At 40.5% G+C, this 16795-nt stretch overlaps 4 protein-coding genes across 4 annotated transcripts; 2 read left to right on the top strand and 2 right to left on the bottom strand.

Annotated features, from left to right (window-relative positions):
- Nucleotides 1-2250: 2250 nt before the first annotated feature.
- On the bottom strand, nt 2251-3852 carry LOC111226775 (transcription factor HES-7-like). Its single transcript, XM_022752085.1, has 4 exons — nt 3799-3852; nt 3213-3308; nt 3029-3111; nt 2251-2854 (listed from the first exon to the last, which is right to left on the bottom strand). Exons 1-4 carry the CDS (start codon nt 3850-3852, stop codon nt 2251-2253), a joined length of 837 nt encoding a protein of 278 aa, XP_022607806.1.
- Nucleotides 3853-6222: 2370 nt separating this feature from the next.
- On the top strand, nt 6223-7069 carry LOC111226776 (transcription factor HES-7.1-B-like). The gene is made up of 3 exons (XM_022752086.1): nt 6223-6273; nt 6379-6474; nt 6593-7069. Exons 1-3 carry the CDS (start codon nt 6223-6225, stop codon nt 7067-7069), a joined length of 624 nt encoding a protein of 207 aa, XP_022607807.1.
- A 3678-nt stretch (nt 7070-10747) lies between these two features.
- On the bottom strand, nt 10748-13229 carry pfdn6 (prefoldin subunit 6). Its single transcript, XM_022752026.1, has 4 exons — nt 13042-13229; nt 12747-12817; nt 12489-12613; nt 10748-11046 (listed from the first exon to the last, which is right to left on the bottom strand). Exons 1-4 carry the CDS (start codon nt 13103-13105, stop codon nt 10926-10928), a joined length of 381 nt encoding a protein of 126 aa, XP_022607747.1. The 5' UTR covers nt 13106-13229; the 3' UTR covers nt 10748-10925.
- A 229-nt stretch (nt 13230-13458) lies between these two features.
- mmgt1 (membrane magnesium transporter 1) lies at nt 13459-16598 on the top strand. The gene is made up of 4 exons (XM_022752025.1): nt 13459-13569; nt 13865-13917; nt 14021-14124; nt 15718-16598. Exons 1-4 carry the CDS (start codon nt 13491-13493, stop codon nt 15872-15874), a joined length of 393 nt encoding a protein of 130 aa, XP_022607746.1. The 5' UTR covers nt 13459-13490; the 3' UTR covers nt 15875-16598.
- Nucleotides 16599-16795: the final 197 nt, after the last annotated feature.

Here is a 16795-nt window from a genome sequence, read left to right on the forward strand (position 1 = left end):
TTCAACAATAAGGCAGTTAGCACTCACAGTGAACATCTAACTACAACTTACATACATGGACTGATTTTGAGACATACGGCCCCCTCTTAAAGAAATGTGTTCTTTACAGCCCACTGTCCCCAATGCTATAGGTTCTGTATAAAATATCACAGGAAACTATCAATGAATGTAGGAGATGTTTTCTGCAGCTTTGTAATGCTGGAAAAAATAAACAAAAATTGAATGAATATTGGATCAGGATCAAGGGCAAAGGTGTGATCAGCTCAGTGACAGAGAGATGCTAATAGACTCACTTCATAAAGAAGCATAGGGACTGACTAAGGGACTCCTGACCCCTTGGGGCATGTGCCTGAGGTTTAAGCATGAAACTGTAAGTTAGCATAATAGAAATCAGTGGTTGGTGAAAAAAAAAAAAAGTGTTAACGTGCAAAGGATGGCAAGGTGGTGCATAGACACACCTCCAGTCAAAATGCTGTGGGGCACATTCTCCACAGTTGGGATGCTAATGGTTTGCTAAAGACTGTTTGTCTTCTCTGCCTGAATAATCTGCAGCAGCTCCATGGAAACCAGTGACAGCGGCAGGTGTTCCCAGTGAGGCTGCTGCTCCGAGGAAACAAACTGTGTCACATTGTTTGTGAGGGGCTTACTGCTGAACAGGAAGTTTATTTAGATTCCTGAGGCAGTTGGCTGGCTGTCTGAATGTTGTGGAGGGTGTTTTGGAGAGACTCTTCTCTCATTTACCACCTACAGTATTTACCACAGGACCAGGAGGTGGCGTGGTTGTCAACATTGACTATAGTTTACTCATTCAGTCCTATGATAAAGTCAGACAGCAAGGTGCTGACTTAGTAGGGTGTCCCACTTTTGCACATGCCACATTTAGTTTAATTTTTTCATATTTTTTACGATCACAAAATAAAAAGTAACAACTTATTGACATTTGAAGAAAAGTCAAACCTTCATTTATGACTGTAGATCTACTCACCTGACATGAACTTAACAACGGGGAACATTAAACTAACTTTTGCCAGATGGCAATGATGTTTACAGTAATATATGGTGTGTCTTAAACAAGTTTTAAAAGTTGATTGTAATACTGCACTAGAATACCAGGAAAGCACCTCTAATAACAAAATCTATGCAGCAAAACCAAAGAAAATGGTAGGTATTGCCTACATTACCCACAATTCAACTTGACTGCTGACAGTTGTGTCTGAGATTTGGGTGTTATCCCAGGAGCAGCAAATGTAGCCTGGAGCCTCAGGCAGAGATGAGGAGCAGTCAGTCACAGGTAAGATCACTTCTTTCACTCCCCACACCCCAGATCCTTTTCATTTTCAAACTTTTAGACTTCAGCTCCGACCACCGCTGACACAGGTGACTCAATTTATCAGACTTCACACACAAAAGGCTTTATACAACTTTTGCCGCATATGTAGTCGCACTCCCCAACACCTGCAACCAGACACTTTGATGTGTAAAAGTTCCCCGTCAGCCCCACTTATGACTTCTTATAACAGAACAGCTGTTACAACAGCTGAACAGTTCTCCATCCTTCCATACATGACTGAGAGCATTTCAGTTGTTTGTTTTTCATGTCTACATATTCTTCCTCCATAATCCATAAGTCATAGAGAGATCATCTAAATAACTGCCTTCCAATAAAGACATGGGAAATAAAGTCTATATAGGCTTTTCTTTTCTTTTTTTTTTTACAGCAGTCTGTGATCACTCTACTGACATACCTAAACAGACCTGTTATTCATCTGCTGTGATAAGTCAAACTGTATATTAAAAATGTCTACTCTGTCTACACCTTTATAACAAGATTACAGACAAGCCTCAAGTAGAAATGATCACAATGACAAAATAGTCCTGCTGACTGTGTTTATGTTTCCTAATGGTATTATTGGCATGCTGCATAAAATGCAACAGGTAGTTTTTGACTTTTACAAAAGTGTATCTATTAGAAAGCTCTTGAACACATGTGAGCTCAAGGGGAGTGAACATAAAAATGTGTTCATAGTGAGTCTATACTTACATAGATACAGTAGATAAATGCAGAAACTGAGGTGAGATTTTAGTACAATTTTTATTTACAAGAGAAATAGAAAATATAGGACATTTTAACAATATATACACTGTACACGGCAGGCATGGAGGGTTGTTCATCTCCTCATCCAGACATTCCAGTTTGTTCCCACTAAGTGGCTCTGCTGTTCTCAGTTTGTCAGTCTCTGCACCTCCTCATCAAAACCAAGGTCTCCACATGGATGAAGAGGAGTTTGGTAGTGACCCCTCCCTCGGTGCGGGACGTGGAGAGGATCTCAGAGCGGTGAGTGGGGGGAAGTGGAGGGCAGGAGGGCCAGTGTGAGAGACCGTGGGCGAGAAACTATAAAAGGAGGTGTTGGAAGATGGAGGTGACAGGCTTGGGGGGAAGGAGAAGTGAGAGGCTAATGATGGGAAAGGGGGAGAGGTGGCATATGTGGAGAAAGAAGGAGAGAACCAGGGAGATGTGGGAGGGGAGAGGTAGTCGTGGCATGGTGTGGAGCAAGACTGAGGCTGAAATGGAGAATGGGATGGAAACAGCGACTTGGAGGACTCGTCTTTTCTCTCAGATGTGCAGACGGCGTAGACGGATGCTGCATCTGGTGTCTCAGTTTCAGTCGTTTTCTGGCCGAAGTCTGGTTTTGACTGCTGGGTCTCTGTGTGATGTTTCAGTCCCTCAATCAGACTTGTTCTCTGGGCCGGTGTTATTTTGTTCATATAGGTGGTCAGCTGAGCCACACACTGCTGAAACCCTGCGCTCTGAATGGTGAAGAGAGGAGCAGGACTAGCCTCTGGGTGATGAAGACTCACCACAGGAGCACGGGTCATCATCTGACTATTAGCAGAGTCTGCAACAAGTAAAAAGACAGCAGAGACACCAGAGATAAAACAAGAGTGTAACATTACAACCCTGAGTTGATGCAGCAGAAACAGGATTCTCATACACACAAAGAGACTAATGAACCAACCATTGCTCAGCTTCTTTCCATCCGTCCACTTCTGAAGATATTCCACAGCCAAGTCCAGAATCTCAGCTTTCTCTATTTTGGGATTCTGCAGTCGCTGCGAGGGGCAACAGTGAAACAGGGGAGGAATTCATTTCATCGTTGTAAGGTTATGATATTTGCCAACACATGTAGTGCAGTTGTTTTGACATGACTCACTGGATCCGATGTATGATTCAACAGCAAAGTTCTCAGGTCAGCCAGACTTTGATTTATTCGATCTCTTCTCTTCTTCTCAACAACTGGTTTCAGAATCTAGAGGAAAGATAAACAGCATTATGTGATTATGATGAAAGTGTGGTCAATCAACAAGGTGTCCCAGGTCATTTTTTGACAATTCAATCAGTATACTGTATTCGCAAATTGAAGAACAATTTTTAGGTTTTAAAAGTTCCTGTTGGTTCTTGTTTGCGGTTTAAAATGTTAGTGAGTCATTCATGAATCTCTTTCTTTTTCGTTTGTCTCCAGCTGCTCTTCAGTTCTTTTCTAAAAAAGTCAGAGGTCAAATGATTCTTCCTGATGATTTAAAAAGACAAAAAACTGTTATGATAAAGAAGGATAAACACCAGCCAACCTGCATGGCACCACAGACGTTGTCCTTATTAATGGCTTATAACTGATGAACACAGTACTGGTGAATCTTTTTTTAGCATATGTAAAGGTTTAGCTACAATTTAAAGGCCTTTCTAAAAGTGAGCGTTATTAGAAAGTGGCCCCCCAAATAAATAAGTAAATGACTTCTCACCCTTTTTCTGCTCCTGGCATCGTCCAGACTGGGGTTTTGTAGTTTTCTGGTCATGTTGCAGTGTTTGGTCCAAATGTCCTGACTGAGAGCTGCAGCTGTTGAAAAAGCCTCCTGCTCCCTGTGGGCGGGCAGAAGTGGACCTCAGGTTGCCTCTGATTGGCTGACAGGTGCGATTGACGACATGTAACCGAAAATGGTTTTATTATCGAAACTAACAATATACCATCTTGACCAACAATCAACGGTATATGCTACATCTTTTCTCAAGTGAAATTATCTGTTTGACAAGATGTCAGAAAGTTTTTTTTTAATTGTCCGGACAGTTGTATTTTGTAGTAATGGCGTGTTATACATGAAGTAGATGAGGAAACATTGTGTAACATCAGTCACAGTCTTAATTCATCCTCCATTTAGCATTAATTTAATTAGTAGATGTAACACATCCTGGTTAAAGCAGCCATGAGGTGAGACTATGGGAACCTGGGTTTTTCTCGTGGGAACAGACACGAAGTGAGGGAGTGAGCAGCTCTGAGGACTTTATGACGTGTGAGACATCGGCACTTTGCATTAAGTGATGAAAAAGACCAAATGAGAGACTGTTGGCCCACATGAAGAAGTGGTAGGCTACAAGACTCTTAGATTCATGCAGCTCTTTATACATTTAGGGTTATGAACGTGGGTAGGAAAAAATACGCAAAATGATGAATTACTTTCATGTGAAAGCAAAGCATTGTTTGGGAACAGCAGGCAAACGGGAGCACAGGTCGCGTTCATCCGCTGATGTGATGAAGTGTGAGGATGATGATTACACCTGAGTGTTAAGTGTGCGCAGCCTCAGCTTCATGCCTCATGTTTGCACTTCACACACGCTCGCTTTCAAAATCAGACCAGTTGTTGACATCTTCCAAACCTGCTCGGCTCCATTTGATTTCAGCCTTATTGTTTTTTTTTTTTTTGGTCTTTTGTCAGTGTGGCTGACACACCCGAGGAGTCACGATATTAGAAGTGAACGGTCCATTTCTCTGCCACCAAAAGGCGCATTTTAAACTCATTAGTTTCCATCACAGGCTCAGGCGACCACATCATAGGACTTATTTATGGGGCGGGTCCACGTGTCTTAAATCCCTATACACACTCCTGCGGGGCCAGAGAGAGAGAGAGAGAGAGAGAGAGAGAGAGAGAGAGAGAGAGAGAGAGAGAAAAAAAAGACTCTTAACATCCAAACGATAAATCTGTTATCCTATTTTTTTCCTGTAATAACTACACCGTCATTTTGATCTTGGGAAAGAGCTTCTTAATATAACATGTATTTTCATACTGTGTTTTTAAAAAAAAGTGAGATATTTATAGCCTGTAGTGAGCTTCCAGTAGTTCCCCAGTGCCATAGTTACCAGGACTGGCCCCTGAGCCTCCACTAATCGCCCTCTCTTTGATTTTAAACGGAAGTATCATTGCCTCTGAAAAGCCACTTAATCTCTACAGGATCCCCGTGATCCGATCATCCCAGTGTTATCTCCACACTTTAGCCAATTATGGGGATCAGGGGTGAGCATAAATGCAGTGCTGAAAAAGCTACCCCAAAACTCAGAGCCCATTCGACTGTAATCCCACTGCTTCTTGGATATAGAAATACTGTAATTCTGAACATTAAACATCAAGCTGCCCCTGCACTCATCTTGTCCAGTCCTCCTGCAAGCACTGTGGAGGGTGTACAACCACACCCAGATAAACACAACAGAACACAACCGTCTAGGTGTGAAGCAGGCAATTTGGCTCTATAGAGCACCAAGCGAGGGGGGTGTGGTGGCTTCACCATTCACATCACCGACCCCAGGAAGAGTAGCCCTTGTTATAACACAGTGGCTAATGGGGATCTAACAAAATAAATAAATCTATCTATCTTTCATTTCATCATTTCAGAGGAGAAACTGGTTGTTGTGGAAAGAAATATATTGAAAATGAACTTGTAATTAGAAACTGAAAATGTAAACAGAAGAACAGTGAGCATAGCAGCTATTCATATATTTTGCATTTTCTGTCCTAGGACCTCCCTGAACTGTAACTAAGGAAAATAGAAAAACAATAAGAGTCACATTCAACAGTTTCACTCTTATTCAGTATGAAGTAGTTTCAGTTGCATCAGACTAATATTTTAGGTTACACTTTCACTTTTTTATCCACTTCTGATCTATAAATTATAATGATCAAAAACAGACTGAGACTTATTGGGTGTTACTTATAAAATCATGTATTTCAATGAATTCAGTTCATTGAATGAATGGCTGCTGAATGAATGAAAGGCGTGTCCAGTAGTGGGCGTGGCTGTGTGCAGGGACATCAACAAATTTCAGTGAGGACACAAACATGAGCCTTTTTCACTTTGGATTCACAGTCAGGACAAACAGACACCACGCAGCTTCTATCATGAAGGTTTTATCTTCACCAGAGTCTCCCGGACAGAGGAGTGTGAGAAGGGTAAGACGATTCATTCTGGCTGTTAGATGAAATTTCTGAAGAATAGAAATCGCCTAATATGTTGTTCCGGGTTATCAATCTAATGTTGAACCTTTCAATCCAAAGGTGTCGAAACCTCTGATGGAAAAACGCAGACGGGAGCGAATCAACCACAGTCTGGAGACATTACGACTTCTGATGCTGGAGAACACCCACAATGATGTACGTCTGTGCGCCACGGGCTATATTTCAGTGACATTATTCCTGACAAGTGTTATGGTATTAATGTCAACACCAGGCAGTTCAGTGAGTAATTTGAATTCTGATTTTCTTGATTTAGAAACTGAAGAATCCAAAGGTGGAGAAGGCAGAGATTCTGGAGAGTGTGGTCCAGTTCCTGAAGTCAGAGAAGGAGGTGGACAGAGTCCTGTCCAGGGAGCAGACCTGTGCCCACCAGTACAACTACCATGACGGCATGAGGACCTGCCTGCTGAGGGTCAGCCGCTTCATCGCCACCAAAGGCCAGGAGTCAGAGGAAACCGGCGAGGACACAGTTCAGGCTTCTTTTGCGCTCCCTGAGTCCCACACGCACCCTTCCTCACCCGAGCACATCCACAAAGCACTGATACCCGCTCCTGCTGGTGACCCGACTACTCTGGCTCCTCAGCATCTGCCCCACCATCACCTCCAGCACGGGATCTCTCATCCGTACCTGACCCAAAGGACTGGCCTCCACTGTGAGACCACGAAGCTGCTTTCCTCCACGGCAGCGTGCACGAACATCATTGATCCTGTGTGGAGGCCCTGGCCTCAGTGACAGACACTTTGACACATATTTTATTTTAGATACGTAGCTCACTAGATGCCAGCAGACTGTGTAAATATGTATTTGATTGTACAGCCTGAATTATCTTGTACAGTGAAGACATTTTCTATGAGAACTCTCACGTGTAAGATGATATTCCCCACTTTGATGTGGCGTTTTTGCCTTGAGATTCACCTGTTTTGCACATGCATTATATGCTATATTTTTCTTTTTTTTAGATTTTGGGTGTAAATATGAGATGTTTTTAGGCGGGACTGTCCGCACATTGCTGTCATTTTTACACCAATACCCTATTCTATCTATTTGGTGATGCTGAAACGCGTGCGTAAAACTGTCTAGACGCGTGCGTAAAATAGCTTTTCTGCTTTGACTTGACTTTGACAGGGATGCTATTCTATTTTTGCTTTGTTCTAGGATGTATATATTCTTGTTGAATTCTATGTTCCGTTTTGCAATAAAAGTACAATTTCCTGATCATTCCAGATCCTTGGAGTGGCCTATTTGCTGTGTGAATAGCTTGCACTTGAGTGGACTATACCGCTGCCCTTGTAGAGAAAGGGGGGATATCTGCAGGACCGTTAACACATACTTTATCCAGCAGTTTTGGCACATTTTGTCTTTTGAAATGTTGATGGTAGAGAGCCTGTTGCTCCTATGATCTAAAGAGCAGTTTTTCAAATGTAGAAAAGCAAACCGGAGTGGTCATTCACACACTGTCCAGCGTCCAGACTGCTTCTGGTGATCTACAATCTACAAAAAACACAGACTTCTAATTCTTTCAGCGCAAACCTCTTTCACTTTACTATGTGTGGTGTATTTAATATCAGTGAATCGATTAACTATACAATCGAATAATCCGAATCGAATAATAAACTATTTGACATGCGCTGTATAATGGGCATTTGTAGAGAATTCCCACTGTGTTACATAAAGTAGGAAAATACATTTCAAAAATCAGTTATAACGGACCTGCAGTATGTATCAGTCTTTTCCCGCCTTCTCAAATCCTCCAGGTGCAGAATGACGCCAGTTAGTGTTGATCAGTCCACATCAGCTGCCTCTGATGATGAGGGAGGCTGCAGCAATCCCTGTTCATTCAATGTCTATTTTGATGTCGCCGAGTCTTTGAAAATAACACAGAGGCAGCATTAGTGACAGTGAATATGTCGCGATTAAGTGTGATTAATCAAACACAATGTGGCGTGCAAATATGGAAGATGGATTCACTTCTTTACAAAATGTTCAGTGGGAAGTTTTTAGAGCCTATTACTCTGAGTTGGTTCAGGGTAGCTATAGTTTCAGAGTTTGAGGTTTTGTTTATTGGAGGAAAGAGTCTGGATGCTGTGAGTGTGGACAGTGTGTTAATGGTCACTGTCGTGTGCTTTTCTACATCTGAAAAATGGCACTTAAAGCGCATGCTCCCACGTATCAACATATCAATGCACGCTAGATTACCTCATAACTGCTCTCCATCCTGGGTACAGTATGTGCTAACTGCCCTGCAGATCCTCCCTACTACTGGAAATGTGCGCCTCTTCATGGGCAGGTCATCTCCTGACCTCACTAAAGTGCCTGACCTGAAGATACTTGTTATAGGCAATTACTATAAGGCCTATAAGTTAAAAGTGGATGATGCATGTGGATATGTTTTCTGGTTAAGTAAAATAGTTTATCCCATATTGTGATGACCCATATTTAGACTTAACTGCCATATCTTGTGACCCTTTGCTAGTGCAGTGCTAATGCACGCATTCCTCCAAAGCCTGTCTGAAAACATCTTGAATCAAAGGAGGTGTTAGTCCCGCTGGGCTGATCTCTGGACAGGATGCTCCTTTGTGCTTTTCAGCTTAAACCCCCTGGTGAAAAGCCCACAGGACTAAGTAAATCAATTAAAGATGGAATCAGATTAGGGTTTCATTTGAGGGGCATCTATCTCAATGAAGATTAAATTTATGGTCAGTCTAAGATTAGTTCAGTGCGGATGTATCTGCTTACAGCTTTCTAGTTTGTTTACTTTAGACAAAAAGCATGCGGAAATTTATTCAGAGTGACTGGAGAAGGACATTAACCTTTATTTGCAACAGATCTGTCCAGTTTTACTAAACTGAACCATCAGACACCCAGCACAATGCTTAACATTTCAACCGGTGGTTGTTTCTGCAAGTGTTGGTTTTTACCACATCAGCGCGAACACAATAAACCAAAGTGATAAATCACCGTTTGGCCTCATCAACAAACCATTTGATGCCTTCACTTCACATGAGCCAATTCTCCATGATATTTTTTTTATAGTAGGCTACCCCCATAAACTTTCTGGGGTTATTTAAAGTTTGTCAGGAGGTTATCAGTTTTTAGTTCATGAATTTTCTTGGGCTACAGCTGTCACACTTGCAGTTCTACGCTTGTTATAATGTGAATAAAACACATAAAACGACCGAATAAACTGCAGAATTAGCTTCAGTTACACGTTCACACACTACGTTGATTTCTTTCTATATTTTAGAGACTGTGTGGGGGATAATGGTTACCTTAACCCGTGGCCACGTGTCGGCTAAGCTTTACAGCTGTGGTCTGGATATTGGGAAAACACCGCACCTCAGGGTGTTAATGGGTTTGCCGGCACCCACGCGCCACAGGTGACAAACTCGTGTAAAGGGACAGCTTTGTGAGGCAGTGTTATTATTGCACATCTGTGTTTGTAGCTCACATTCATTCATTACAGGCTATAAAGCATTTTCATGTCGCCAAGGTTTGTGTGTCCCTGAGTACAGCACTTCTTTTCTATTTAGTTTTAAGCTTTGATGGTTTTACGCAAAAAAAATAAACTTCTCGACTCCGGGTTCAAGCTTTTTTTATTAAAATACCCTCCACTCTTTGACATAGCCTACCATATAAATTAAATGGTAGTGTGTATGCATTCAAAAATGTGATACCTGTACCCTGTGTGTGTTGGTTGGTTGCACACAAAGACGTTATATGAAGATACTACGTTAGTCTAATGAGCTAAAAGACTATTTTGCCATTTGGCTACAACTGTCGCTCAAAGGTCTTCATGCATCAGTTTACAGTGTAAGAGCTATAGCAGATTATCTTAAGAAGTTAGCCTAAGGGTACAGGCCTACACAGTCATTTCATACAACTACAGCGGACTGAGACCTGGTCACTCAGTAGTTAATAATATGCAGGCGGCTTCTAGCGTATATGTAAATTCGTGCTAGATATCTCAGCTAGCTACTACTGAGGAAGTTTTCGTTCTAAAAACTGTAGAACACTTTTGTTTTTGATTATTCATGTTGCCTAAATCCTCTGCTGGTGGTGGACTGTGGCGAAATCACATTAATTTATGTGAACAATGCTCCACCGCTGTGCCTTTTTCCATGGCTGTGAGCTGTGGGGCGGGTCTGTGACTGGACAACATCTGCTCCGGTGGCCACAGGCCTGCCCCAGTAATTAAAGCAAATGTTCAACAATCACACACACACACACACACACACACACACACACACACACACACACACACACACACACACACACACACACACACACACACACACACACACACACACAAACACCAAACGGTGCTGCATAGGCCTTATTTTTATGATGTAAGATCTATCAGTTCAAGAGAAACTCCACTAGCATGTTTAAGTTAAATGAAAAGGTATGACCTTTCATGAAAAAAATGTTTATTAGTAACAAGAGAAAAGTCACAGTAATAACACTGTAAATTAATGACAAGATACAAGCAGAATTTACTCAGTAGATTTACACTGTATTATGACTATCCCCCTCTACTTAATCTGAGTGTATATGTGTGTGTGAGCATGCATGCCGCTTCATCACTCGGTCAGACTTTGCCAACAGCGAGGCCTTGAGCTTTCTGGAACTCCTGCTGTAAACTGGACAGGACTTCTCGGTGCTGTTCAGATTTCTTTTCCATCTCTTTCAGGAGGGTCTCATACCTTTGACTGTAACAGGACAAAAAACAGAAGAAAAATTTTACGCTGCTGAAGAAACACCAGAACACACACTTGACCACAGTTATGTACACTCAATGCACTCACATGAGAAATGTTGCTCACATTTCTATATAAAATAACCCTTTTTGACTCCATGCCACGGTCTATTGGGTAATGAGAGTGAGTCTGTCCCACAAACATACATAGGAGGATAGTTAATGGGAATATTATGTAAAATGCAACAAAATGCAAATATGCCACAAAAAACTATAAAGATGAAACAAATCTGCTTTTCTCATTGTTTCTTATTGTGGCATAATACACAAACGGATGCAGTAACAGTGTTCATGTAATCACATGGAGAGAATAAACACTCTGTAAACAGAGATGTTGGAGGGTCAATTTTAAACAAAATGCCTGACCGGTTATTAATCACAATAACACAGCTAAGGTCAATCTCAGTTTCCACACCTGAGCTTTTTGTGAGTATTCAATTGTGAACATGTGTAATTCATTTCCTTTAAGTGCCAAACCTAGGTCACACTTGGTCAATGAAGACATCTTATCATTCATCTAAACACACAGTTTTGTCACTGGGGGTCAGATGTTTTTTGTTTTTATGTTGTTGTTTTTTTCTTCAATTTGTATGATTAACAAGAACTACATTCAAGGCGTCATATAATAAAATTCACTGTATAATTTACTGTATAATTTACTGTATACCACTCGCCTCTTCAACATTAAGCTAAAGAAGGCTGCATTTATCGACAACATTTAAACTAGCCATCAAACAGGAAAGCTTTCATTGGCCCTTAATGATGTATTCAATGTAGATACGAAGACTTTGCAAGATCCATCCCAGAATTGGGTCACAATACCTGAAGCAGAATAGAGCAACTGTGCATCAAGGTTAGGATAAATGTACTGCATGTTGGTATTCTTCAGAATAGGAACACATTTCTGTCTTTACCTGGTGGCATGGGAAGAACCGCATGATGACTCACAGCTGCAGTCTATTTACACAATATGTACCGGTCAAAGTACCTTCTCAAGGCATCAAAAAATAACCATAACCCTAATTTAAGTTCCAGATGTTATGGTTCATTTAACCAAATATCTACATTAAATTTCACACTCAGGGATTGTTTATAGTAATAGAATTTCAGTGACTACTATCAACTGTTGTAAATCCTAGCTGCAATCTTTTCACTTTTCTTCAAAGATTATCATAACATGTGCACTCTGGCAACACACAAACTGAGGTGGCTGAGTATTGATGATAATTTATACAATAGGATCATTAGGGGAAGTGAATACCAACATGCCTTTTTGTATATTTCTGATATTCAAAATATATTTTCTTGTGTAGACAATCCAAAAACTGGTGAAATTGTATCCTGAAGGACTTCATGCATGAGTGCAATGGAATGAACCAAAGTTTAGTGACTCACATTTCTCCGTTAATATACTCCAGCCTTTTTGCAACTGTGGCTTTGGCCTCATCCAGTTCTTGCTTCACTAATACTGGACCAATAAGCTTATAAACTATGTTTGTGCTGTCCAGCAGATCCAGCTCCTGGAAAGAGAGAGAGGGGGAAGATCATATCTTTAATACTGAACACTGCCTTTATACAACATTTGAAGAGCCAGCAACACTGACTCGAGTCATGCAAAATAAAATATTAGAAGGAAAATGTGTTGTTGGTTACCTCTTTGACAATGTTGTTCTCTGTCAGCTGCGTCTCCAGCTTCTGTCTGGCTGACATGCTCTTGCTAACATCTGAGCGACAGACAGGCATTTGCTTATGAGTTACTGTTGTTATCAAATTTATTATAATAATACAATGAAAATATTGCTGCGACCATAAATAATAGTTTAAAACGTGCAGGAAGTGTCAAATTAGTTTGTTTAATGTACGAGTATGTATCCTAATATGGTCAGTTAGCTTGCTCACAACAACATGGCACGATATGAGAAAAATGAAATGCTCTGCTACCACCTACCTTTCTGCATCTGTGTATATTTTTCTAATTCCGCTTTTAGTTTCTTCTGAATGGCCTCTGCCATGTTTGTGTTTGCTCGAATAAGAACTACGGACCCAGTAAATGTATCAAAGAGTAAATAGCTAAATGTGGTGTGGCATGAAGGCTCTGTGTTAGCTAACAGGAAAGGGCAGCGGCTAGAGCGGATGTTAGCTGATCACTTCAAAGTAAGAGCCCTTACTACTTCAGGGGGGTATTCATGTCAAATAAACTCGCAGAAATACTCAAGATGCATAAATAAATGAGCATTAAAAGCATACCCCAATGTGTATATATATATATATTTATATTTAAATGTGTTCTCGTCGCTTTCTTCCAGTTGGTTATCAATTTTGACACTGTCATGGTTGCGGCTCTTTACGACATTGTTTTACGACACTGCACACAGTTCCTCATCTCTCTGGTTCAAGATGGCCTCGTCGTTTTGGAAAGGTGTTGTCGGCGTCGGACTTTTTGCCTTAGCCCACGCAGCTTTCTCAGCGGCACAGCGTAAGTATCAGAGCAGGGAGTGAAGACACAGGTCTCGGCATCTTTGTTTACTCTGGGGGGAGCTCTGTTGTCTCCCAGCAGGTGGATAAAACAACAGGATGGGCCTTTCGGTCCAACAGCTAGCTAACTAGATGCTAGCGCGGCTTAGCTCCGCTTTGAATTAAACAGAGATTTTATTTAAATCTGCGGTCATTATTAAAATGCCACGGCCAATGATATGTAACGGCTCGTGTGACTAGGATAATCTTGAATCTTAAAGTCGATTTCACATCAATCCATCCATTTTTCCCATCAGATCGATCATACATGCGACTCACAGAGAAGGAAAACGAGACGCTACCAATTGATGTGAGTGACTTTCACCATTACAATGTGAATTTTCTGATTTCCTTTTACAACTAACCCTAAATAATTGCTTTTTCTATTTATCACTGTCTTTTTTCTGTTGCAGATTGTATTACAGACCCTATTATCGTTTGTGATGACCTGTTACGGTATTGTCCACATTGCTGGAGAGTTTAAAGACATGGATGCTTCCTCGGAGCTGAAAAACAAGTAGGTTGAATTATTCTGCAGCACCTTGCTCCCCTGACAATGTAGTTGTTTGCGTCCACCTGCCACAGGGGAAACATACAGTCCACCACCTCACCTGCATTTATAGCAACGTTACTTTGAATCAGTTCCCACAGAGACACACCAACCCTGCCTAAGGCACTGTTATGTTATAATGTGGCCTGTATGTTGAGAAGGCCTGGTCCTTCAGCCAGTCTGTTAAACATAGAGCTGCTTCACCATCTTTTTCATCGTTGTTTAATTTGCAATTACTTTTTTGATTAATTCCTTTATCATTTAGTTCATGAAGAATGAAAAAATTGTAAAATATATATATATATATATTGTTGACAGTTTCTCAGAGGCTACAATAATGTCTTTGGTTGGCTTGTTTTGATTGACAAACTAAAACCTTTAGCTAATCAATTCATTGTCATGTCCGACAAAGAAAAACAGCAAAACGTCATGATGAATCATCATGAAAAATGACTGGAACAATAAATAGATGATCGTAATAGTTTCCAATGGATTTGTGGATGGATAAATGTAAACAGCAGACACATAAGACTGAAAAGATCAATCATATATTGAGAGCATTGAATAAACATTCCAGCAAGCGACAAGAGTATAATAATAAGGCATCTACAAAGACTGTTCTTGTATTATTTTATTTTGGTAAAAGGCAGTTTCACCTTTTTCTATCTGCTGAACCCATGGCTTCCATGGGAAATCATTAAAATCTAAGGAAAAAGACTTGATTAAAAAAAAAATGGAAAAAACATTTTGGCTCCCTAAAACAATTAAATATGTTGTAGTAGTATATGCAGTACGACATGATGGTCATTTTAGATTAACTTAGTTACAACCACTAATGTTTTGATGATGCTAGGCCTGAAACAAATGATTATTTTATCAGTCCATGTTTTAATTATTATTTTGATTAATCAGTCAGTCTATGAAATGTCAGGAAATCGTGATAAATATCAATCACAGTTTCCCAGAGTTCAAGGTGATGTCTTCAAAACCTGCAGATGTTCAGCTTACAGTTTTATAAAACAAAATGGCAAAGGAAAGGCTTCAGCAATTAGTTAATGATCATAATCGAAAATTCTTCCACTCACCACTAGATAATCTTCAATATTGTGCCACTGCTTTGTCCAAATCACTACTTTATTATTTATATTCCACCATATTCACCCAGAACTATGAACCATTGTATGCCACAAACTTTGTTGCTGATTGTTTTTTCATATGTAACCTTCCAGCAAATGAACATGGGGTGAAAGTGCACACTCTACTGTACAGTGATAACGAGACGATCATGGGAGGGTTTTTGAGTCTATGTGTAAGGATTTTAATACCAACAGGACTGATTCCTTTACTTATAACTCTGTATTAGACTTTCAAAAGAGGAGATTAAATGTGTTGCTGTGTACAGAAACATGAACTGCAGAGGGATTTAGTTTTGTGTGACTCATACAGTATAAGACACCTGCAGCAGTAGGTGTCCAACATGTGCCGCCTGTTCATGTCTTTGAAAGCAGCACAATATTTGTGCAGTACCAACCTTTTCATAACTCAAATTATATTTTCCAGAACATTTGATACACTGAGGAACCACCCATCCTTTTACCTTTTCAATCACCGGGGTCGGGTGCTATTCCGCTCGCCGGAGGAGGAGCCCTCCTCTGCACGCAACCAGCAAGCTCTTCCCAACCCCATACGGCTACGCAAGCTGGAGCATTTGCACTGAGACTGGCCTTTTCCTGCCTGTAACATCATCTACGTCAGATAAGATTTGTTTTTGTTAGACAGAGGGGGCAAAGTGAGAATTCATCTTCCTCTACTTTAATTTGTATTTGTATATGAACTAATATACTGTCCAAACCTGCATCTATGTCCATAGAAGTGGTCACTACCATATTCAACACTGACTGTGCCAACCCTTCAGTTTTTCAAGCAGATTTGTTTGTATATACAGTATATAAATGCTTTGGAGACTTAAGATACTGAGACATCTCCCCCCTTTTGTCCCTTCTGAACTGAATTGGGATTATTGCTGTCCTTTGTATATCCTTTGTATGAGGGGCATAAAAATGCCTGTTTAGTTACTGTTTCATTTCAACCACACATGAGTCTCGAGCAGCTGTATGGGAAGAATTTTGTTAACTGAAATGAGTTTTGTCGTATGAACTGAGGACCTTTTATTCCCTTGATGATTTCCCAGAAGCATAAAGGCTCGTCTGTACATCCTGTATGCAATAAAGAGGTTTGATTTATGCCACAGGAAATCAGCTCAAGGTGAGAGATGTGAGAGAAGAAAACATTAGACAGCCGTTCCAATGATACTGTGAACACTAAGGCAAATTAGAGAGCAATGGTACATTCATTTGGGTGAAGTTAATTTTCCCGTCATTTTACCTTTTTGTTAAGATGCAACAGATTGTTTTAATTTAATAAAAGGCATACTGATTTTATAAGGTGTCAGAATCTTTTTTTTAATTTCAGGGGCTGGAAAGTTGCTTTCCCCAAACAGAAGTGATTGAATGTCTCTGTCACAAACTGTAAGGACTGTTGATCAGAAGAAACATAAAGGTATCAATTATTTACTGTGCTGCCATCCTTTTTTATTTTTATTAAATATTAAGAAATTGGTTAGAAATGTTAATGCTAC

Source organism: Seriola dumerili, unplaced genomic scaffold, assembly GCF_002260705.1.
Source record: "Seriola dumerili isolate Sdu_G_001 unplaced genomic scaffold, Sdu_1.0 BDQW01000161.1, whole genome shotgun sequence".
Taxonomy (NCBI): domain Eukaryota; kingdom Metazoa; phylum Chordata; class Actinopteri; order Carangiformes; family Carangidae; genus Seriola; species Seriola dumerili.